The 25,577-nt window shown below is 44.1% G+C and overlaps 1 protein-coding gene across 2 annotated transcripts in view; it reads left to right on the forward strand.

The window, feature by feature from the left end:
- Positions 1–25,577, forward strand: part of LOC121290656 (adhesion G-protein coupled receptor G7-like) — an 83,562-nt gene that overhangs the window by 43,144 nt on the left and 14,841 nt on the right. For both annotated transcript variants that reach the window (XM_041211395.1, XM_041211394.1), the window contains 4 exons: positions 2,679–2,815; positions 5,358–5,465; positions 6,659–6,819; positions 15,802–15,957. In XM_041211395.1, the coding sequence (XP_041067329.1) occupies positions 2,679–2,815; positions 5,358–5,465; positions 6,659–6,819; positions 15,802–15,957 (562 nt within the window). The remainder of the gene's footprint in view (positions 1–2,678; positions 2,816–5,357; positions 5,466–6,658; positions 6,820–15,801; positions 15,958–25,577) is intronic.

Here is a 25,577-nt window from a genome sequence, read left to right on the forward strand (position 1 = left end):
TGAACAGGTTGAAACATACATTTTCAGACTTAAAGGAAGGAAGATATGGTCTGGGCTCCAATTGATTTTCTGCCCAATTTAAGTCCAGACATTTTCTAGTGAGATTGATAAAAACAGAAAATGCTGGAAATACTTAGCAGGACTGGCAGTATCTGAGGAGAGAGAAACGGAGTTAAGGGGCTGGATTTTAGGGGCCAACCAGGGGTGGGAAAAAGGTGTAAAATAGGGTGTCATGCCATTGGTGGTGTGTTCATCACCTCCCTGCCGAACCCCATTCCCACCATGATTTTATGAGTGGCAGGTGCACTACCTGCCCGTAACTCATTTGAGACCCTAAGTAGGTGATTAATGCTCACTTAAGGGCCTCGTCTTACTGCCACTCAGATTTAACAGGTGACTGTCAGTGAAAGATGGGATACCTTCTCTCTGCTCAACCAATGCCAATCTGAGCCACCCCCTGCCAGTTTACCCTTGCCATGCCCACCATTCCACCACACCTCCCTGTCCTGTTGCGTGGGCCCAGTGAGACATCCAGGTATAAAAACAAATAAACTGCGGATGCTGGAAATCCAAAACAAAAACAGAATTACCTGGAAAAACTCAGCAGGTCTGGCAGCATCAGCAGAGAAGAAAAGAGTTGACGTTTCGAGTCCTCGTGACCCTTCAACAGAACTTGAGTGAATCCAAGAAAGGGGTGAAATATAAGACATCCAGGCTTGCACTTTCTCTTGGGCCTCCTGCAATACCAACAGTGACCACCACTCCCAGTGGCACTGCCAGTACTGCAGAGCTGCCAGCCTCCGAAAGGCCAGCAGTTCTATGGCTCTATGAGGTGATACTTCCTTCTGGAGAGACGATGGGAGGAGAGGTTTCGCCTCATAATAATTAGAAATTAAAGCAGGGTGTGCTGGCCAAGAGGAGGTGGGGCTTACTCCCTACATTTACACTGGGATGCAAGGAGTCCACCCTCAGCATATAATCCAACCCAATATTTCAGGTCGATTACCCTTCATCAGAACATGATTGAGTAAGGTATGGAATCATATAGTTATTGAGTTGATTTCAGGGTATTGTGGCTCTTTTTGGTTATAGTACACTCTTTGCTTTTGGAAATGTGTTTACTTTTTGCACCATGTGTTATATCCTATATATCTATAATAAATAAAACTATTTACTATCTCCACAGATGCTGCCAGTTTTTCCAGCATTTTCTGGTTCTTTTTCAGATTTCTAGCATTCTGTCCTTGTTCTAATGACATTAGCTTGATACTTGGATGAAACTTGACATTGGAAAAATGGCTGTGCCATTGCACTCATTTTCAGTTTAACTCTCAGGTTGCATCCACAGAGGAAACTTCAGGGCCGGAATTTATCCCTGCAGACGGGATGGCATGGCGTAAAACTGGGTGTCATAGCACTGGCACCTCACCATCCCCTCACCAGCCCCTGCCTGATTCCACTGGGATTTTACCAACAGCAGGGAAGGCTGACGCCAAGTGTTCAGCCTGCCTGGTGAAACTTGGCAGACTTATGGATGGGCAAGGTGGGGTGCTTCTTTTTCAGGCACCCTCGTGCCCATCGGAGGCAGTACCCAAGGTAATTCTCCCACTCCACCCCACACCCCACCAGCTTCCCCTCCCCCTCACAACCCTGACAATTCGGCGTCCCAGCCATTCGCCAGGGCATTCAGTCCAGTCCCTGGCAAGATCCCAGACTTACCATTGAGTCTGGGCTACATCAGTGTCCCCTCTTTGGGATTGCCTGCAGTTTTAGGAGTTGCACTGATTGACCGGCAGTTCTGAGAGGTGGGGCTTTGCTCTCTGATGAGGTCGGAAGCCCTTCCTCGATCTGATTAAAGGCCCGGTGACTGCTGAATGGCTGCGAGGAGGAGGTGGGCTCGTCATTAACGTTTACGTTGGGGTGTAACCACCCTATTAAAATCCAGTGCCGGATCTTTTATGGTCTGGATTTCATGGTTTCCAGTGAGATGAAAGAAGCAGAACGGGAAGTGTGCAGTCGGCTGGCTCCTGCCCCTGCCATTTCAGCATGTCTAGCGTTGGCTGACTGCTCAGCAGCTGGTCATTGGGAATGCCAGCCAGTTAAAATAATGAAGAGGGGGCTCTGGGCATCTAGGGCAGGATGTCCAGTGGGGGCGGGGTTAGACCACGAACTGGAAGTTGGTGCCTGCCACCAATTTAAAAGCCCCTTTCCCTCTCACTCCCTCCTTAATTGTTATGTCCGCCTATAAAAGCTGAACAAGTGAAGTCTGCTGACAGCCAAATGCTGCCACCTTCAGCAGCAGATTCTGCTGTTAATGCCCAGCCATGGTCCCATTTGCTGGACTTTTCATCTGCCCTTGAACCATCTCCTCATACCTGGCGTAACTCACTCCCAATGCAATGAGCACAAAATGGAGTGGACAATGAAAAAAAATTGCAATCAATTGGCTTTTTAATATTCAAAAGGGGGTGGGCAGGCTTCCGATTCCGATATCTGCTCACCTTCCATATGATCGGAGACTAGATGGATGACATCAGATCGCTGAGCCCCTCATCATGACATATTTTAAGGGGGGGGAATAGTGGTAGTTCGACCATATAATCCAGCTCTACGTCTATTTGTATATGTATGTTTATATATGCATGCCTAGAAGGCACTTACTTTGCATTTCATTCTAGTGTGACAGAAATTTTGGGAGCTGTCCTTACAGATTTAGAAATTAATTTCAGCCAGGTGGTCCAGCCCAACCTTGCAGCTTCATCCATTACTTTAGAGAATGGCACGACACGTGGAATTATGCTTTCTGTATTAAAAGGTACAAATTTCTTTCATCATCTTTTCACCTGCCTATATTTACACCTGTAAGGACAGTAGTTTGGGATACGCTCTGTTGTTTGTTTCTAGAAATAGTTTGCTGTAAACGGGGGTTGAGCTATATGCCCCTTTCCTCCAACCTACATAAACTCCAACTCATTCAGAAGACACCTGCCCTCATCTTATTCTGTACCAAGTTCTGCTCATTCATCGCCACAATTCTGAATGCCCTTGAAGATCTGCCTTTTGATCTCTTCCACCACAATAACAGATGATTTGTCAGTTGAAAGTTTTGAAAGCTTTCTTAATAGGTTCACATACCGACTTGCTGGGTTTCTCAACAGGATTTCACTGGGTTGACATGTCCTTCCTGCTCCCAGCTATGTTACTGCACTCCTTCAGAAAAGACAGAAATTGCTTTCCTTTCTGTAACTGTCAGTTGAAGGAATGAAGAACAGCAGGCTTGCTGGGGGAGGAAGTATACGCTGACCTGCCAATATTGCATTTTCCCTGAGAAAATTGACAAGTCAGTGATTTGTTTTTTAACAAATTCTCACAGCCCAGGGGGCAGTTCAACCATTTCACCACATGGGCTTCTCAGAGATGAGTGATTTTCATTAGTGGAGCTCACTCCTGTCCTCGTTGACCTGTGTCGGGACCTGTGGGGGGAGAGCGGTAAAGGTGAAGGGGAAGGAGAGAATGAGAAGTGGGAGGTTCAGAAGTGAAGGAAGTTGAGGAAAGAGAGAACCAGAAGTAAAATAGGAAGGAGACAGAAGTGGAGACAGGCAGAAATTAAAAAAGGAGAGAGGGGCGGAATTTAATGCCCACCTCTGTGCCAAGTTTGGAAGCAGGGGCATTTAAGCAGGCTGGAGAATAGCGGGTGCGGATCCCACCACCTTCCTGTCTCCACCCCAATTAAGTCCGTGGATGGCCTTCCCACACACCCTTCCTCCAATTGAGGCCCACTTAAGGGCCTCATCCCGCTGCCGATGTTATTTATCTAGCAGCGGCTAGGGGCTCACAAGCTAGGGAATACAACAAGCAAACCCTGGGGTCCCTCTTTCGAAGACACAGTGCCTGATCGAGGTACCTGGCATTAGGGGAGGGGAGGAGTGCTTCTGAGAGCCACCACTCTGCTCTTGCTTCCAAACCCCTCACCAATGAACCCTTTTCCACTATCACTCATCTGTATCCTGGGATCCAGAGATGATACTAGGCCTTGGGTGGGTGTCATACCGGCAGAAGCCACCACCTCCCCAGTGGCACTGTTGTTCAGTACAGCTGCCAGCCTCTGATGAACTGGCCACTCACGGTGGGCGGGACTTCTGCTCCAGGGTCCTTGATCTCGGGGAAGGCCCTCCACCTTCCAGCTATGTGCATGGTGTTTCTTAATTCAGCAGGCTTTCCCCAAAAGAGGTGATGCAGGTCTCCTGCAGGCTCTCCAGCTGGCAGGTGAGATCCCATCACATTAAGTCCAGCCCAGAGTAACTGAAGTGAAAAAGCATTAAATGGCATGGTCCAAAAATGTTTCAAAAGCTGCAAAATGGATTAGGAAATTTTACATAGTGATTAGTTATGACTTTGCCAGAGTCAAAAGTGGCCTACTCATTCATATATCCTTCAGCTTCACACACCAGCTTGTATTCTACACATATCTAAGGCTAGACTACTCTTTCCATGCCCTCCCTTCCACCTCCACTGCACCCAGTCCCTTATATCCTCTTTCCCCGTAGCTGACAGCTTTCAGATGTCACGTCCATATATAGCACACTGGAATTCTCTTCCTAAGCTCCTCCATCTTCACATTTCTCTCCCTCTAACCCCAGCCTTTAAAAGTTTCTTAGAACCACTTCTTAAAGTCACCTAACCGAACCTTCTCCCTTTTACTGCCCAATGTTTGATCAGTCCCTGTGTGAAATGCTTTAGATCATTTCATCATGCTAGGGGCACTTTGCAAATATAAGCTGTTCTTGCCTTGGAGTGTCCTTCTCAGCTAAGTACCTTAGAGAAGCCCTCTGACACATGGCACACCAGGTCTGGAATGAATGATGCTGAGATTGGGTCAAAGACTAAATATCCTCTATAATAGCCATCTATTACCAAATTAAGCATGAACATTGACTTAAAAATATCTACCCCTGTCTAACTGTAGTGCTTATAATGCCACTGTGTCCATGAAAAGGAGGTCCTGAGAACTGGTATAACCATAATAATGATAAGGCCTACCTTTCAAAAATCGCAAAAAATATCTAGGGAAAATGTGTAAGAATGAATGGAAGTATTTATATTTATTTTCAGGCCAATATCACTTTAATACGGTAAGATAATTCAGGAAAACAACTCTCCTAAAATAAAAAGTAATGTCAGTAGAAGAACAAATTGAAAGCCTGCTCCCCCAGGATTACTCCCACAGATGTCCCCAAAAACATTGAAGATGAATCATTGTCATCTGGTAGTTTTAATCTTTTCCTGTGTGTCCCAGTCAAGATGGGAATATTTTTAATCACTGATGTGTCTGAAATTATGAACTGTGTCTATTACAGGATGTGATGACACCTTAGTCTCAAAACGAATTGAACTGAACACCAATGCTGCAAAGTTCTTACTAAATACAAATGCAGAAGTTCAAATATTTGTCAATGTTTCCACAAGTAAGTATGTAGGTCTTCTGTTTTCTTCAGCAAAGCCATTTTAACAAACTTTTTATTTTAAATCAGGATCAAGAATTGTTTTTGTACTCCAGAGCTTGGAGGTTTCCAAGCTACAATTAACATAAAATTCAGAATAATGCTCACATGATGTGAAAATCACAGCTATCTAGTAAAGTCCCGAAATCAGTCAGGTGCAGACGTTTCTCCTCTGCAATTCCATGTCAATATTGTTTGTGTGAAGGTGTGATCTATACACAGCATGTGTTGGCATTAGTGGCACTGGCCCCTAATAGCTTTACAGGACAGCACCAGAGCACCAGAATGTACTTTTGAGTGCAGAACCCCCTTTCAGCCTTCCACCATTGTTGCCAAGGAAAAACTAAGAAAGAAGATGATTGGGGGTGAGGGGAGCAGTGGTAGTGGGAGGCAGGAGGGTTGGTAAAAGAAGGTAAGAATTGACTACCTCTCTACCTCCCAAATAGTGCAAACAACAAAAGGCAAGATGTAGCACTCAATCAAAGCTGCTTCCAAATTTCAGTGTAAATTATTTCAAGGGCATCTGCTCCCTTTAATAGAAGCTCAGTCCATTCCTGATGATGAGCAAGTGTCCTGTTGCAACACCGCAGAGCTTTCTTCCCTGGTGGCAGTGAGCTTCTTCTGCAGAACACAGTATTACTGAGACCTTGCCTTGCAAATGTGTAATTGACTTTGAACCAGGAAAATGGGTTTGTCCAGCAAGCAGAAATAAATAGAAATACATAGAAGTTTTACATGGAAATAGGCAATTCAGACCATCCAGCCAATGCTGGAGTTTACCCTCCGTGAGATCAAATAATTCTAATTTACCTGCCTTTTCCCATACTACTACAACCCCTTTTCCAATCTAATCATGGTTTCTGCATCAGTGAATTCCACAGTCTCACAACCCTCTGTGAAAATTGTTCTTCCATCAAAAAAGTCAAGTCTTTCTTCACATTTATATTCTTTCATACCAGGCAGCATCCTAGTGATTCTGTATTGTACCCTCTCTAAAGCTTCAATATGTTTCCTATGGTACAAAGCTGAATAGTGCATACAGTTCTCAAATTCTGTCCCAATGCAATATTGTCCCAGACAAAATTCCAAGACAAGATCTCAACAAAGTTAAGGTTTTGTTTCAAGTTGTTCTTAGTAAGGAAGTTTACTTTATGCAGATAGCACTCAAGATGGAAAATTGGGAATTATCCTGTATCAAAACGACAAGTTCTTTCAGTCCAAAGTCCACCATAGTATAAACAACCAGAGTCGTCGTGTTATTTCTGGAAATATTGCGGAAGGAGTTCTGAATGGTGTTGAACTACTTTTTAACCCAAAGGTAAGAGTACCATTTTGTTTTGAAACAATATCCCAGCATTCTAACAGTACTTGCTGCATAACAGAAAGGCACAGCCATCAATGGCCATCTGAGGTTAAAATAAGCTAAGGGTTCATTGATAACTGCAAATGACTAATCTAAGAGTTGCTTCAAATCAGAATCAAGCACGATGGTATCGAGATTTAAACTCAACAGAATGCTTCCATGATACTTAATGAGAGGAGAAAACTTATAATGCAAAGTGTAAAGGAGTCAAGCCTAGTCATTGAGCCAAAAATTAGATTAAGCACCAATGTTGTTTTAAGTTCATAAGTACTGATATTTTAAACATGAATGATGAAAAAAAAACAAACACTGTGATGAAAGAAACCTAATTTAGGTTTAAAGAATCGCAAAAGATTGGATATGCAAAAGAGCTCAAGATGACAGGATCTGAAAATAAAGAAATCAAGAGCTAAATTCACACTTAATATTTTATTTAATTTTCACAGAATTGTCTTTCAGTTTAGGCCATTATACTCAAACTGAATGTGATTCCTTCAGTAAGGAGTTAGCCAGATGTGAAATCCAAGCATACCCAAACTTCTGCATTCATGTTTGAGTTTGTCCACCATCACAAACTTAGCTGTATCAAAGAATACCAACAAAAAACACGACTGACTAATTGACTGTGACATAGACATTGAATCAAGACGCAGCAAAAGCACATTCTGCCCAGTCAATCCGGAAAAGTCCTTTTCAATAACATATGGTGACTAGTGCCAAATTTGGGAGAGCTGTCCCACAGACAGGTCAGTGGATAGTGTTACACCCAGACAATCATATCCATCTGCCAATATCCCAAATTCTTCCATCACTATTCCCGGATAAATTCTGTCTCAGCAGCTGGATGGACCCAACAGAGGTAGGGCACAGTGACGTACATTCAGGTAGACATAGGCCTATGAGTATTCATCATTGACTCTAAACTCCATGAAGTCTCAGGGCTTCGAGTCAAACATGAGCAAGGAAACCTTTGGCTGATTACCACTTACCATGCTCCTTCAGCTGATGAATCAGTACTCCTTCATGTTAGCCATTGTTTGGATGAAGGATTGAGGTTACAAGGGTATACAGAATGTCAATGTCCACCATCAAGTATGCAGCATCACTGAAGATTATAACTTTAAGACTTGGCTTGTGGTGGTGATGAAGCAATTAGCACAAGGGAATAATTTATTTGACCATGGCCTCACTAATTTACCTGTCGCAGATACATCTGTACATGACAGCATTGGTTGGAATGATCACCACACAAACCTTGTGGAAATAAAGTCTTGGTTTCAAAGAGAAGACGCCCTCCACCATCTCATGTGGCACTACAACCATGTTAATTTGATAGATTAAGAACAGATCTAGGAGCTCAAAGCTAAACATGCAGGAGGTACTGTGGGCTATAAGCAGCTGCAAATTTGTATACCATCACTATCTGTAACTTTGTAATCCGGAATAACCTAACCCTCACTCCTCAATCAACACCAAGTCAGGTGAGTAACTCTGGTTCGATCAGGAGCGTAGAAGAATCATATCAAGAGCAGCACCAAGAGCATGTGAAAATGAGATACTAACATTTTGAAGTTAAAATACCAGGCTACGTGTATAGAGAAAGCAAAAGCAAGTGATCCTACAAACAATGAACCGGGTCAAAGTTCTCTAGTGCCACCAAATATAATTTGACTAATGGTGGACAATTAAGCAACAGAAGGAGGAGGCCTCAGGAACATTCATCCTCAACAATAGCAGAAACCAGCATGTGAATGTGAAAGATAAGGCTGCAACATTTTCCACCATCTTGAGCCATGGATGCCAAAGTGGACGATCCTCCTCAGCCTCCTCCTGTCAGGCCTCAGCCAATTTTATTCACTGTATATGATAAAGAAACAGTTTAGAAACACTGGCTGCAGCAAAGATTATGGGGTCTGTTAACATCCCGTCTCTCATAAAGATTTGTGCTCCAGAATTAGCTGCATCCCTGCACAAGCTGTTTTAAAACAGTAAAAACATAGGCATCCATCCAAAAATGTGGAAAATTCCTCAGATATGTCTGACTACAAAAAGCAAGACAAATCCAAACCAGCCAATTACTGCTCTAGCAGCCTACTGCTAAGTGATGGAAGAAGTCATCATCAACCGTGCTGTCACCTATAACCTGCTCATCGATGTTTAATTTGGGTCCTATCAGAATCACTTGGCTCCTCATTACAGCCTTCTTCCAACATTGACACAAGATCTAAATTTAAAGTCTATAGTGAGAGTGAGTTTCCTTGATATCAAGGCAGCAATCGACCGGTGTGATATCAAGGAACCCTAGCAAAATTGAAGTCAATGGGTATTAAAAGGAAAACTCTTGTGGCTGCGTTCATACCTTGTGTAAAGGAAAATGGTGTGGCCAAACATCTGAGTCCCAGGACACTGTTGCAGGAGTTCCTCAGGGCAGTATTCTTGGCCCAATAATCTTCAGCTGCTTTATCAATCAGCCTCCCTTGATCATTAGGTCAGAAGTGAAGCTGCTTGTTGATATGTACATAGAGTTCAACTCCATTCATAATTCCTCAGATAGTTCATGTCTGCATGCATGCAGAAATACCGAGGTAAAAAAGGTCGATGAATGGGAAGTAAAAGTTTTGTTACTCCCAGAAGCTCCTTTACAAGGGGGCAATTTATATATATTTTTTTCAAAAAGTCACAGCTCAATCTTTGATGGTCCATGCCTGAACTTTCACGTAACCATGCTTTAGTCAGCTAATTTACTTCATGAGGCATTCCTTCAATGAACATATGCCAGATACTATGGAAGGTCAAAGGTTCAAGAACTCTTGTCAAAAATGATTCTGCACTTTTCCCATTATGACAAAGCTCATGTAAAGAGCAGAAAAAGACTCTAGGCGGAATTGCCCCAGATTTGCATGAAGTGTGGTAGCGGGTGGGTAAAATGATGTTTTACCCATAGACCACGATGGCGGATTTTCACACCGTATTGTCCCAAACCCACCACATTATTTATGCCGTTTCTATGGCGGGCAGGCTCTCATTCACCCGTCTGCCATCACCTTGCCACTTAATCATGCCGAACACCATATTTAAAGTCCAGTCGTGCGCATTCATCTCAGTGATCCCAGCTACGACTGCTGCAGGGAAGGTGTCCACAAAAGACAAAAAGACTGCAGCCCCCAGATTTAGAGACGTGTCATTGGAACCACCTTTTAGATACCATGAAGTCCCTCCGGGATGTCCTCTACCCCAGAATGGGCAGCAGCTTGACAAACCAGGCTTAGGAGGTGGTGGCAGTGGTGGTCAGCGCCAACGCTCTTCAAAAGAGGACAGCCACCCAGTGCTTCAAGAGGATGAATGATCTCTCCGTTCTACCATGGTAATTCACTCGTCTCATCACTCTCAACTCACACACTCAATGTCATCACACATCCATAGGCATCTCACTCACTGTCAGTACTAGAGATATCACCATTCACCCTCTCACCATCATTGTCCTCCTCCCGTCCATGGGACCAACCACCATCCACATGTGCCAGGCATACTTATCATTTGGCCTGGCAGGCATTCTGCTTACACTTTCTCTGTCTCTATTCATGCAGGACAAGCCAGCACACAACAACAGGGAGAGGTCACAGAGTGGTGGACGAATGCCTGAAATCAACCTCCTCACTTTGAAAACAAAGCCATCCAGCTGGCTGGCGACGAACTGGACCATTCCTGTGCTGACGGGGAGGTCGGCACTGCTGTACCAAATGAGGGTCCAGCAGTGCAACATCATCAGACAACCATGCTGTGAGTGATGTGTCCTGTCTCACAGGCCACTGCCATGCAATAATTATCTCCCCTTGCTTCCACTGACAGAGTCCATGATGCAGGGCCTCCAATCAAGCCCCAAAGAAACCTCTGAAGAGGAATCTGGAGGCAGCTTCCTTGAAGTCCTGTCACAATGCTCACCCACAGCCTCCACCAGTGCAGAGACACACACCTCAGTGGGACCTAGCTTTAAAATAGTCTTGAGATCATAATCTGGTGAGCACATCACAGTGTCTGATCCACAGCAGGCAGCAGCAGGGACATCCATAGTGCCTGGCAATCAGAAGACTGCTGGAGAACAGAAATTTGCTGAGTCTGAGTCAGATGACGAGCCTCTGGACTTGGTCATGTCATAGTTGCTGGAGCTGCAAAGGCAAGCTTGGGAACATCAGGAAGGGATGTCCACTGAACTCCTCAGATTGCGGTACGATGGAGGGGTTCATCCGCCATCGCTCTGACGTGATAGCGCCAGCATGCAGCGAGATCAACAGTGGTATGATGGTGGCCACCATGGAGACCTTGGTCCAGGACATCAGTCCTGCACTGCTGCACGGGTTCAACTCCATTGTTGATGCCATAGTTGGCCTCCAACAGTGTGTACGTGAGAGGGGTGCCGGGCAGCTCGATCTCACTCCAACTACCCCCTTCTTCTCAAGGAGTCAGCCTAGGGCCCTTGGCACCCATTGGGAGGAGGATCAGCAGGTGCACACCCCAAGACCATCCAGCCAGGTGACTCCAAGAGTGTCCGGCCCATCCGACTCCCCTCTTGCTGTGACCTCAGCAGCTCCAGCTCTACAAGCTGAGGAGGGTGTCACTGCCACACAGCAGGACCCTGAAAGCAGGCAGGGGCCTTCCAAGTCTCAGCTCTCCAAAGGACGCCCGCGAAGGTCATCATAGACGGGGCATAGCAATCAGCAGGCTGCTTCCACCTCCGCTGTGGACACTGGGGGAGCACCAAGATGTAGCGGCAGGGTTGGGAAGGTTAAGAAGATGTAACTCTTCGAGTACAAACACGTTTCCATCTGTTCCTATTCAGATGAAGTTACAATGTTTCATAGTTTGCCATTGTGAGATTTGAACTCTTGATCTTGGGGTTACAAACCCAGTACCATAACCACTTGGCTATTTAGGCCAAGCCGTTAAGAAGATGTAACTCTTTCGAGTACAAACCCGTTTCCATCTGTTTCAGATGAAGTTACATTGTTTCATAGTTTGCCATTGTGAGATTTGAACTCTTGATCTTGGGGTTACAAACCCAGTACCATAACCACTTGGCTATTTAGGCCAAGCCGTTAAGAAGATGTAACTCTTTTGAGTACAAACACGTTTCCATCTGTTTCAGATGAAGTAACATTGTTTCATAGTTTGCCATTGTGAGATTTGAACTCTTGATCTTGGGTTTACAAACCCGGTACCATAACCACCTGGCTATTTAGGCCAAGCTTAAAGGAAAGCTCCTGGTGGCTTTTAACTCTTTCAAGTACAAACCTGTTTCCATCTGTTTCAGATGAAGTTACATTGTTTCATAGTTTGTCATTAGTGAAATTTGAACTCTTGATCTTGGGGTTACAAACCCAGTACCATAACCACTTGGCTATTTAGGCCAAGCCCAATAGGTTCTCTGACAGCTCTTCATAGCTTGCCATTCTGAGATTTGAACTCTTGATCTTGGGGTTACAAACCCAGTACCATAACCACTTGGCTATTTAGGCCAAGCCGTTAAGAAGATGTAACTCTTTCGAGTACAAACCCGTTTCCATCTGTTTCAGATGAAGTTACATTGTTTCATAGTTTGCCATTGTGAGATTTGAACTCTTGATCTTGGGGTTACAAACCCAGTACCATAACCACTTGGCTATTTAGGCCAAGCCGTTAAGAAGATGTAGTTGCACAGCCTGGGCATGGGTGTTAATCACTTGTACAAACTGTTCACTATTGTCAATTAACTCCCAAGAATATCTCCCTGCCTATGGCTCCTTGTTCTGATGAGCAGTGTTTTTGTCACTCAGATGTGAAACCTTCCTGCACAAGATAAAGGCAGATGTCTCAGTTCAGGGCCTCTTCCCTGAGCTTCGTGCAGCCAATTGCAGAGCTCCACCAAGACCAGTCCAGGCACTGAACCTCATCTTCAGCATCCCGATGGTTTGCTCCAGCAAGTTGCGAGCTGCAGCATGAGCCTCATTATACTGTCGCTCTGCTGCAGCCTGAGGCCGTCGCACAGGTGTCATCAGCCATGTTCTATGCTGATAGCCCTTGATCCCGAGGAGCCATCCCTGCAGCCTCTGTGGACTTTGGAAGACTTCAGGGACCTGTGACTGATGGAGGATGTAGGAGTCATGCACGCTTCCTGGAAATTGTGCATACACCTGCAAGATGCATTTCTGGTCACACACCAGCTGCACATTCAGCGAATGGAACCCCTTGCGGTTGATGTAGCCCACCATGTCTTGCAACAGAGATCGAAGGGCCACGTGAGTGCAGTCAATCGCACTTTGCACCTATAGCAAACCTGAGATCTGGGCAAATCCAATTGTTCTTGCATCCTGGATGTCCTGGTCCCACGCGAAATACACAAAGTTGTGTGCCCTCACGAAGATAGGATCCGTGACTTCATTGATGCATTTGTGGGTGGAGGATTGTGAGATCTCCTAGAGGACACCTGTGGAGCCCTGAAAGGAGCTACTGGTGTAGAAATTGAGCGCCACTGTCACTTTCACAGCCACTGGCAGTGGATGCCCGCCATGTCTCCATGGCGCCGAATCCGGCAGTAGCTGGCAGATGCGAGCGACCGATTCCATAGACATGCACACCGATTCCATAGACATGCACAGTCTTCAGCGACACTGGCTCTCAGTCATCTGCAGGAATGACAGGCGGCGTCTGTAGACCCTGGGTGTTGCTAGGCGCCAACCAGCGATGGCTCGCTGTGGCTTTTCAGTGGCATGTGTGGGAGCCCTAGCTGCCCCTTCTTCCTGAGGTTGCTGCTTCTGCCTCTGCGCAGCCAGGAGCCTCAGTCGCACTCTCCTCCATCGTCTTCACTCTCTGTAGGCTATCAGCAATACAGCTAGTTCACCAGGCTCCATGATCCTGATGTACTCCTCCTGCAGGATGAAAGAGAGAGACATGTGGTTAGCATGGGTGTACTAAGAACCTCTCCTGGTTAAGTGTGAAAGCCTCTTAAAGCTTCCTGAAGAGTGTTGGCCACCACTTGGATGGCCAGAGATTAGTGCGCTGCATGGCTGCCAAAAACCCCATCCACCTCCGCCCCACTTCACCCAACCAATTGGCAGCAGCTTCTCCCATTGCACTGCATGCTGTCATCTCAGCTCAGGCACAGGCATTCTCCTAACCCGCACTGTAAGGCTAAACTGTTAGCTTGAACCATGGGGGAGACTGGTCCAAACCAGGAGTGAGCTGCTTCATGGCCAGCTTTAGCAAGGAGATTGTATGTGTATAGTCTTCCAGCTGTTCTGAAGTCCACTAAAATGCTCATGACTTTGCAGGTTGTGCCAGGGTGGTGAAAGCTTTGGAACACTTGGTGGCACTTTGATGTCTCTGCGTTGCTTGAATGAGCAGAGAAGCTAGAAGCCCGACTCCAATTATATCAATGTGGCTTCTCTTGAACTGGTCACTTTATACAGGTTTCCCTAGCGAGTGGCTGCTTCCCTCACCCACCCTACCCCCACCCTGTTTGCTTGTGCACTATATTGAACAGCAGGGCTGCCCTTGCCACACCCCCTCCCCCCCACCACAAGTCATCTCAATGCAAAGTAACCCTTGCCCCCCTCCCACAAGTCGCCTCAAGGGCAGGGCTGCCCATTTCCCCCTCCCTCCCACTAGACGCCTCAACAGCAGGGCTGCCCTTCACACCACCCCCCCCCCAAAGCTCTTGAAACTTGAAGTCCAACAAATGACCCTGGCAAGCACTGCGCATTGTTACTGTGCACTCACCTCTGAGTTCCCCTCAAAGTGCAGCCCGCCAAGTTCACACCTTTTATATACTGTTGTGAAAAACGCAGGCATGCTTTCCTGCCGAGGTGGACGGATGATCCAATGGGACGGGTGTGGGCTGATTCCGGCGGACTGGCCTAAAAATGATATGTTGATGTATTACAATGAGGTTCCCAACGTCTGATGGCAGGAAACATGGCGAGCTGAGCAGACGATCACAAACAGTTTTCACACTGTTGTGAAACCGATCGCAACATATTGTCCGCTCACGTCACTGAACACACCCAATGGCCAGTGGGTATGGAAAATCCCAGCCTCTGTCTTCTCCTCTCTCTCCCCTGCACTCCCCTTCCCCTACAAGGCCTAAATTTTCAGCTCTGTCAGATCCTGGCTGAGGTACCAGCTGTTCTGGTAAACGTCTGCTGAGATTTCAATGGGAATATGATGGAATGGCTGAAGATATCGTTTCTTTTGCTGGTTTCACACTCTTGTTCTTTTAATATCTTTTCACTGCCTCACTGAAATTATCTTCATGCATCTTCCACCAGTTTTTATCTATTTCCAGCTTTTCAGTTGTGTCTGTTTAGTCACTCGAGCCATTAAGGCTCTATTTTTTATCTGCTGTTTTGTTTTCTCCCGTTCAATTAAGTAGTTCACTTATTTTCCAGCTTTCAGTTTTAAGGAATAGTCTACAACCAAAATATTAATGTGTCTTTTACAAATGCTGATGGACTGGCTGTGCAAGCCCAGTATTTTCTGATTTTAAGTTTAAAAAAAATACTGTCTTTCAAAAATATTTTTCTGGCATTGGACATGTGGCTTCAATTTACTGCTGAAATATGATAATGTAGTGAAGAGCAAGCCTGGTAGTAATGCAAATATCAGCATTGAACCATAGAATAAGAATCATCATGAGTAGAATATATTGGGAATGCCATCACTGTAAGGTTTGCAGCAGTTCTCAAAGAAGGCCTGCTACTATGTTCTCAGGACAACTGGAAGTGGGCAATAAATGCAACTTTTCCAATGTCATCTGAAGAAATAAGGATTAAAGCTCAGATGTAATAATGTCAAATTGATATTTTCATAAGTTTACCTCATCCTGTACAAGAGTGACATAATGCAGGACAAATGGTTAGTTTGATACATTTTTTCTTAAATAAGTTTATTTATGTTTTTATTCAGTACAATTCTACAGAGTATTTCATTCATGATCATGCCTGTGTGTTTTGGGACTATACTGTGGATGATTGGAATACAGCAGGCTGTTCAAAGAGCACAGATGAGTTTGGGTATTTGAGATGTCAGTGCAATCACACCACTAATTTTGCAGTGCTGATGGTAAGACCAAAGTTATATTACAATCAAGTTTAATATATTTACATGTGCTTTTCAGCAGTTTTTCACTCTAAGGATTTCTGTTTTTGTGTAAGCTCTTTCAGCAGGTTTCATGTCACCTGAGAGAGACAGATTGTTGGTCTCTCAGGGTATCAGGAATATGAGGAGTGGGCTGGAAGGTGGAGTTAAGGCAGATCAGCCATGATTGTATTGAATGGTGGAGCAGGCACGAGGGGCCATGTTGTCTACTCCTGCACCTATTTCTTATGTTCAGATGTTCTTATGTAAGCCTGTCTGTGCTCTGAATCAAATAGTAAGCAGTTTGCCATAGGGGGTTGGACTACAATGTCAAGATTTCCTCACTCAGTTTGAGAAGTTCTTACATCACAAAGGACATCATTTTAAACTTAGCATTGATGTGGGTTCTAATCTTTCTTTAATTTAGCAACTAATTAAAAGTTGGTTTTTGGGTTGGGAGAAGGTGAGTTTTAGTCCAGCTTTAAAACAGGAGTTTTACAGGCTCTGCTTGCAGCTGCAGCTAGTAAATTAGTTAACTGGTTTAAACAGGTTTTTAGAAGCTAGATTCAGACAGCACAAAAACAAACCATCTACAGTGCTGCTTTGGGCTGCATTAGACTGCCTTAGTTGGAGTTTAGTGAGAGAGGGAGTTTGCTGAAGAGGGAGGAAGGTGATTCTTTCATTTTCTACCTTTCCTCATTAAGAAGAGCTGGGGCCTTGGTAAGTAGGACCTGGTAAATATTTCTTCCATCCTTAATATTCTCTAAGCTAGAGGAAGTAAAAGAAAAGGGAGTAATTTAAGGGTAAGTCATGGTAGGACAACTCAGCCAAGTGGAATGCTCCTCCTGTGTGATGTGGGAAGTCAGGGACACATCCAGTGTCCAGGACGACCATATGTGCAGGAAGTGTCTTCAGCTGCAGCTACCCTAAATCTGTGTTTCGGAGCTGAAGCTGTGGCTGGAGTCACTGTGGAGCATCTGGAAGAATGAGATCTTCGTGGATGGCACATACAGTGAAGTGGTTCCACCACAGGCAAAGAATGAAAAGAATGCACGGGCAGAAAGGGAATAGGTAAGCACCAGACAGGGTAAAAGGACTAAGCAGGTGGTACAGGAATCCCCTGGGTCCACCTCCCTCTCCAACAGATTTTCCATTTGGATACTGCTTGGGGAGATGGTTTCTCAGGAGAATGCAGCAAAAGCCGTGGCGGCATGAGTGGATCAGCTGCACAGAGGGGGGATAAAGTGTGGGAGAGCAATAGTGAAAGGGGATCCTATTAAAAGTGGAATAGATAGACATTTCTGTAGCCGCAGACATGACACCAGGATGATATGTTGCCTCCCTGATGCCAAGGTCAAGGATGTCAATGAGTGGCTGCAGGACATTCTGAAGTGGGAGGGTGAACAGCCAGAGATTGTGGTCCATATCGGTACCAAAGACATAGGTAAAAAGAGGGATGCAGTCCTGAGAATGAAATATAGGGAGCTAGAAAATAAATTAAAAAGCAGGACCTCAAAGGTAGTATTCTCAGGATTACTTCCAGTGCCACATGCTAGCGAGATCAGGAATAGGAGAATAGACCAGATGAATGTGTGGCTGGAGAGGTGGTATAGGAGGGAGGGATTTAGATTCCTGAGGCATTGGGACTGATTCTGGGGAAGATGGGACCTGTACAAGCTAGACAGCTTGCATCTCAGCAGGACCAGGATGAATATCCTCACAGGGGTAATCGCTAGTACTGTGGGGAAGGGTTTAAACTAGATTGGCAGGGGGATGGGAACCTGAGCAGGGATTCACAAGAGAGGTAAATGAAGATAGGAATGAAAGACAGAAAAGTAGAAAGCAAAAGTGGAAGGCAGAGTAAATAAGGGCTAGCAGCAAATAGGGCCACAAAAAAAATGTGTAAAAATGTTAAAAAGTTAAGTCTAAAGACACTGTATCTGAATGCATGGAGCATTCGCAATAAGGTAGACGAATTAACAGTGCAAATACATGTAAACAGGTCTGATATGATTGCAATTATGGAGACAAGGCTGCAGGATGACCAAGGCTGGGAACTGAATATCCAAGGGTACTCAATATTTACGACAGACAGGGAAAAAGGTAAAGGAGGTGTCATGGCATTGTTAGTTAAGGATGAAATCAGTGTGATAGTGAGAAAGCATATTGGCTCAGAAAATCTAGATGTAGAGTCAGTTCTAGGTGGAGCTAAGAAGCAACAAGGGGCAGAAAACATTAGTGGGAGTTGTTTATAGGCTTTCAAACAGTAATGATAAGGTACAGGACAGCTTTAAACAGGAAATTAGAGATGCATGTAACAAGGGTGGTACAGTAATCATGGATGACTTTAATCTACATATAGACTGAGCAAACCAAATTAGCAATAATACTGTGGCAAATGAATTCCTGGAGTGTGTACGAGATGGTCTTTTAGGCCAGTATGTCGAGGAACCGACGAGGGAACAGGCTATTCCAGGATTTGTGCAATGAGGAGGAGTTAATTAATAATCTTGCTGTGTGGGGTCCTTTAGGGAACAGTGACCATAACATAATAGAGTTCTTCAAAAGGATTGAAAGTGAAGTAGTCTGATCTAGAATTGGGGTCCAAAATGTTAACAATAGAAACTACGAAGGTATGAGGCGTGAGTTGGTTAAGATGGATTGGGGAATTTCATTGATAGGCATGACGGTAGATAGACAATGGCTAATATTTAAGGAACAAATGTATGTACTGCAACAGTTATACATTCCTTTCTGCCACAAAAACACAACAGGAAAACCAGCCCAACCATGGGTAACACAAATAAATTAAGGATAACTTGCTGACTCCAAAGAGGAGTCATATAAAGTTGCTAGAAAAAGTAGCAAGCTTGAGGATTGGGAGCAGTTTAGAATTCAGCAAAGAAGGACCAAGAGATTGATTAAAAAGGGAAAAATAGAGTATGAGAGTAAACTTGCAAGGAACATAAAAGCGGACTGTAAAAGTTTCTATAAGTATGTAAAAAGAAAAATATTAGTGAAGACAAATATAGGTCCCTTATAGTCTGAAACAGGAGAAATTATAAAGGAGAACAAGGATATGGCAGAACAATTAAACAACTACTTTAGTTCTATCTTCAAGGAGGAAGGCACAAATGACTTCCCAGAGAAACTAGGGAACCAAGGGTCTAGTGGGTAGAAGGAATTGAAAGAAATTAGTATTACTAAAACAATAGTGCTGGAGAAATTAATGGGACTGAAAGATTATAAATTCCCAGGGCCTGATATTCTACATCCCAGGGTACTAAAGGAGGTGGCCATGGAAATACTGGATACGTTGGTTGTCATCTTCCAAAACGCTGTAGATTCTGGAACAGCCCCAGCAGACTGGAGGGTCGCAAATGTAACCCCACTATTTAAAAAAAGAGGGAGCGATAAAACAGCAAATTACAAACCGGTTAGCCTAACATCAATAGTAGGGAAAATGCTAGAGTTTGTTATAAAGGATGTGATAACAGGACATAGAAAAGTATCAACAAGATTAGACAAAGTCAACATGGATTTATGAAAAGGAAATCATGGTTGACAAACCAACTGGAGTTTTTTGAGGACATAACGAGCAGAATAGATGAGGGAGAACTGGTGGAAATGGTGTATTTGGATTTTCAGAAAGCTTTTGATAAAGTCTCACAGAAGAGGTTAGTGTGTAAAATTAAAATATGTGGGATTGAGGGTAATATATTGGCATGGATTGAGAATTGGTTAACCGACAGGAAACAGAGAGTAGGAATAAATGGGTCTTTTTCGGAGTGACAAGCAGTGACTAGTTAGATACTGCAGAGGTTAGTGCTTGTGCCCCAGCTATTCACAATATATATCAATAATTTGGATGAAGGAACCAAACGTAATAGTTCCAAGTTTGCTGACAACACGAAACTTGGTGGACTGTGAGCGATGAGGAGGGTGTTAAGAGACTTCAAGGCGATTTAGACAGGTTGAGTGAGCAAATACATGGCAGATGCAGTATTATGTGGATAAGTGTGAAGTTATCCTGTTCGGTAGGAAAAGCGGAATGGCAGAGTATTATTTAAATGGTGATAGTTTGGGAAATGGTGAGGTACAAAGAAACCTTGCATGCAGGTGCAGCATGCATTTAAGAAGGCAAATGGTATGTTGGCCTTCATTGTGAGAGTACTTAAGTACAGGAGCAAGCATGTCTTACTGCAGCTGTAAAGGGTCTTGGTGAGACCATACCTGGGGTGTTCTGTGCAGTTTTGGTCTCCTTACCTAAGTAAGGGATATACTTGCCATAGAGGGAGTGCAGCGAAGGTTCACCTGATTGATTCCTGGGATGACAGGATTGTTGTATGTGGAGAGATTGGGCCGACTAGGCCTGTGTTCACTGGAGTTTAGATGAATGAGAGGAGGTCTCATTGAAACATATAAAATTCTGACAGGAGTGGACAGATTGGATGCAGGGAAGATATTTCCTCTGACTGGGGTTGTAGAACAAGGGGTCACAATCTCAGGTTATGGGGACACCATTTTGGACTACAATGAAGACGTTGGTGAATCTACGGAATTCTCGACCACAGAAGGCTATGGAGGCCAAGTCACTGAATATTTTTAAGAAGGAAATGGATCAATTTCTGAACTCTAAAGGTGTCATGGGGAATGGGGAGAGCGCGGGAGTACGGCATTGAGGTAGAGGATCAGCTATGATCATGTTGAATTGCGGAGCAGGCTCTAAAGGCCGAACGACCTACTCCTGCTCCTATTTTCTATCTTTCAATGTTTCTATGATGTGAATGTCAGAGAATCCTGGGTTCCACTCTGGTGGAGTTTATGCAATAACAGGCCAGTGTCCCTATTGTGAATTGTATGGAAGTACATCTCAACACCTATTATCCCACTGGCAATTTGGTTTGAAAGCAATATGGCTTTGGTTGTCTTGTGACACTCTCAAATTCATGACCCAGAAACGTAGTGATTTTCTGGATGCACAGTTCATTTTACATAATAAACCTTGCCATTTCTGGAAAATTCAGTAGTATACATCTTCCGAACTTCATTAAGAAGTTAATGTCTTGTAGTATATATAGTGAACCACTGAAAGAAATATGCAAATGTCTCAAAATGCAATGGGTTGTGAACTTCCATTTTTTTTTAATCATGTTGAAACAGAAATTCCTCAGCATAATAGTAATTGGCCCCACTATTTCTGATCTTCACCAGTAACATGATGTATGTCATCTGAAGTGATATTGCCCTCCTTGCTGATAATGCCAACATAAAGCAATAAATTCCTAGGGTAGAGTTTTAAGCTGATTATCATTGCATAAATTCTGGGACTGTTAGTGGGCTGGGAACTCATTGGACTCTGCAACGAGCTTTGCTGTGGCTCTTTAGTTGAACAACGGCACTAACAACCCTCTTCAGTGTTTCCAGAACAATCAAGGAGGGCCAGCGGCACAACACGCTAGATATGTCAAAGGAAGGATTTCTCATTAAAGGAACCCAAGCATAGGTTATAATGTCTCAACTGGACATGGATTTTTGAGGCTGTAGCGACCTCAGGAATGGAGAGAAAACATGGGAAGGCTGCTCCCTACGTATCTCATTCTTACCTGGTGATCCTGCTGTGGGATCTGAGGGACTGTAGTGAGGCAAGCTTTCCCAAGGACAGAAAGGACAACTTCTCCTGCCAAGCAGCTGTGGATGGAAGCGAACAGGGAGGACAGCTGCAGATGTGTGGCCCCTCTGATCTGGGGTCAATGCACCAAGAGGATCTCAGGAATGCAAGAAAGATGAGTGACATAATAACTTCAGCTGCCAAGCATCACACTCTGACTTTCCCTACATTCTCCTGCATAGCACTCCCCAGATCAACATGTCTTGCACTCATTCCACCTCTCCAGGCACCTCCTCACATCCCCATCTGAACAGACAACACTGACACTCACCCTCATCCAATTGCCCTCTCGAATCTATGCCTCAGACTAATCCTCCCCAAATGTTGTCCTTCAGTCCTCTCCACACAAGCCATTACTAACATTCATGACTGTCTACAATTTCTCCTTGCAGCAGAGAGCACACAATCATGAAGAGAAGGAGGGACCTGGAGAGTGGGCTGGGGATGATGACACTGCAGTTACAAACACCTTGATGGCCAATTGCAATGAATGCCCTCCTGCCTCACTGGGAAGAGGATCTTGTTCCAGGAAACTGCAGACGCTAGAAATGACCTACTATGAAAACCTGAGCCTCCTGAGGCACTGGTGCTCAGACACGTTGAGAGAGCCTATCCTTTGCAGGACAAGTGTAATGACTTCCAATAAGTTGGCACTGAAGCATTGAAAACACACTCTAAGAAGAAGTACTGTGGATAGCAGTGTTATGTCTTCCAGTACCTATAAGTTATAAATAATCACACCTTAAACTCATAGTGCTGTAGCTTCGTCAGTCATGCATATGGCTGGTGGACTAGTGGACTGATACATTGTTACTCATCACATGAATGCAGTGCAGCAGTAAAACATGGTACCCCAAGATATATATTCGCATAACAATTTACCATTCTTTCGAATTATGCATCTAGCTCTTTATGGATAGTATAACAATGTAACAAGCACCCTCTCATCTGGCCATGGCTACAGTTCTTCAGTTCCAATAATAAAAGTTTCCCAGCCTGTCAATTTCACTGAGGAGAAGGTTCCCACTGTGCAACTCACCTGCTTAACCCTGGAGAGTTGCCTACAGCTTAGGAAATAGGTCTAAAGGCTGTTAAAGCCAGAATCCTTGGTTAAAACACAGTTTATTGACCTATTTGGAGATTTAAATGACTTAGCAACAGCTGCAAAGGCATTCCCAGCTTGCCTCCAAACCTGCCTGGTTGAAACCTGGAAGGGGCGGACTGACGGCAGGACCCTGACCCAACCTCACTTTTAGGTGATTTAACTCCCCACATGCACCAGACTTTCTTCCCCTTGCCTTAAAAAATCTGCCCATTATCGCAAAGGCAAGAGTTAATCAAATATCTACAAACAGTGAACTGCTGTCACTAGGAGGCGTACGATCAAAGAGGGGAGCTATTGGCCTGAGTGAGACAGAGAACGAGTGAGTATATTTGGGAATTTGTTTCAAAGTGGGAATTCTGTGCATAAGGGGGAAAGAGGTGCTTTAGGTACTGCAAGAAGTAAAGTGTCGGGGGTTCGGTGAAGGGCGGAGGGGAGGAGGTGCTTTTTTCTTCTACTCTTTTTCAGCCTCCTGTATTTGATTTCTGATTTGGTGCAACAGAAGGAGCAGGTAAATCAGAAAATTGTATTATTAATTTTATCAGTATTGTAAGTACTGCATTGTTTTATCAGCATTGTAAACTACTGGCAGTGCCAAAACCTATTGGGAAGTGTAAGCTTTATTAATTATAATTAATTAGCAATTAATTAATTAACACATATTGGAGATGGCAGGGCAGGTGATGTACTAAGATTGCAGGATGTGGGAGCTTTTGCATATTGGTGTGATCCAGGGCAAACATATCTACAGTAAGTGTTTGTGGCTGCAGGAACTTTGGCTCTGAGTTATTGAACTGGAGGCCGAGCTGCAGACACTGTGGCATATCAGGTAGGGGGAAGTTACCTGGACACTTTATTCCAGGAGGTGGTCTTAGGACCCCTTAGGTCTTCTGATTTGGTCAGTGGTCAGGGACAGGAGGGTGTGACTGCAAGTGAGGCAGGTAAGGGAATCCAGAGGGAAGGAGTGCAGAAGCCTCAGCCCTTGCAATTGTCCAGCACGTTTGAGGTTCTTTCATCTTGTTTGGATGAGAGTGGGAGCTTCAGGGCGGATGAGCTAACTGGCCATGGCACCGTGGTACAGGAAGCCATTCAAATGGGAGGAGTTACAAGGAATGTAGTGGTAGTGGGGGACAATATAGTCAGAGGGATTGACACTGTTCTCTCAGCAAAGAGCGTGAATCCAGAAGGCTGTATTTTCTGCCTGGTGCCAGAGTTTCTATAAATATTTTAAAGAGAAACGAGTTAACGAAGTGAGTATTGGTCCTCTAGAAAGTGAGTCTGGAGAATTGATACTGGAAAACAAGGAAATGGCAGATGAATTGAGCAGGTATTTTGCATCAATCTTCACTATAGAGGATACGAATAACATCCCTGAAGCAGCTATAAATCAGGAAATGTAGGTGAGGGAGGAAATCAGGAAAATTACAATCACCAGAGAAGTGGTATTGAGTAAATTGTTGGAGCTGCGGACTGACAAGTGTCTGGGTCCTGATGGACTTCCTCTTAGGGTCTAAAAATAAGTGGCTAGTGAGATAGTTGATGCATTGGCCTTAATTTTCCAAAACTCCCTAAATTCAGGAAAGGTTCCATTAGATTGGAAGATAGCAAATGTAACTCCATTATTCAAAAAGTCGGGGAAACAGAAAATGGGAACATACAGGTTAGTTAGCTTAACATCTGTCATAGGGAAAACGTTAGAAGCTATTATTAAAGAAGCTATAGCAGGGCACTTGGATAAATTCAAGGTAATCAGGCAGAGTCAACATGGTATTGTGAAAGGGAAATCATGTTTACCCAACTTATTGGTTATCTTTGAGGAAGTAATATGTCCTGTGGATAAAGGGAAACTGGTGGATGTACTGAACTTAGATTTCCAGAAGGCATTTAATAAATGCCACATCAAAGGTTATTGCAGAACTTAAATGTTCATAATATAGGGGGTATATTGACATGGATAGAAGATTGGCTGGCTAATGGGAAGCAGACAGTAGGCATAAATGGGTCATTTTCGGTTTGGCAAGATGTAACTAGTGGTGTGCCACAGGGATCAGTGCTGGGACCTCAATTGTTTACAATTCATATAAATGACATGAATGAAGGGTTGGATAGGATGCTTGACAAATTTGCTGATGACACAAAGATAGGTAGAAAAATAATTTGAGAAGAGGGCATAAGGAGGTTATAAAAAGATATAGATAGATTAAGTGAGTGGGCAAGGATCTGGCAAATAGAGTATAATGTGGGAAAATGTGAAATTGTCCATTTTGGCAGGAAGAATAAAAGAAAGGCATATTATCTAAATGGTGAGAGATTGCAGAGCTCTGAGATGCAGAGGGATCTGGGTGTCTTAGTGCATGAACCGCAAAAGGTTAGTATGCAGATACAGCAAGTAATTAGGAAAGCTAATAGAATGTTATGATTTATTGCAAGGGGAATTGAATACAAAAGTAGGGAGGTTATGTTTCAGTTATACAGAGCACTGTGAGACCACATCTGTAGTACTGTGCACTGTATTGGTCACCTTATTTAAGGAAGGATGTAAATGCGTTGAAAGCAGTTCAGAGAAGGTTTATCAGACTTACCGCTCTGAAAAGGGTCATACAGCCTTGAAACGTTAACTCTGTTTCTCTCTCCACAGATGCTGTCAGACGTACTGTGTTTTTCCAGCATTTTCTGTTTTTACCAGACTAATATCTGGAATGGGCAGGTTGTCTTATGAGAAAAGGTTGGACAGGCTAGGCTTGTATCCGTTGGAGTTTAGAAGAGTAAGAGGTGACTTGATTGAAACATATCCTGAGGGGTCTTGACAGGGTGGATGTAGAGAGGATGCTT

Source organism: Carcharodon carcharias, chromosome 18 (genome assembly GCF_017639515.1).
Source record: "Carcharodon carcharias isolate sCarCar2 chromosome 18, sCarCar2.pri, whole genome shotgun sequence".
Classification (NCBI taxonomy): domain Eukaryota; kingdom Metazoa; phylum Chordata; class Chondrichthyes; order Lamniformes; family Lamnidae; genus Carcharodon; species Carcharodon carcharias.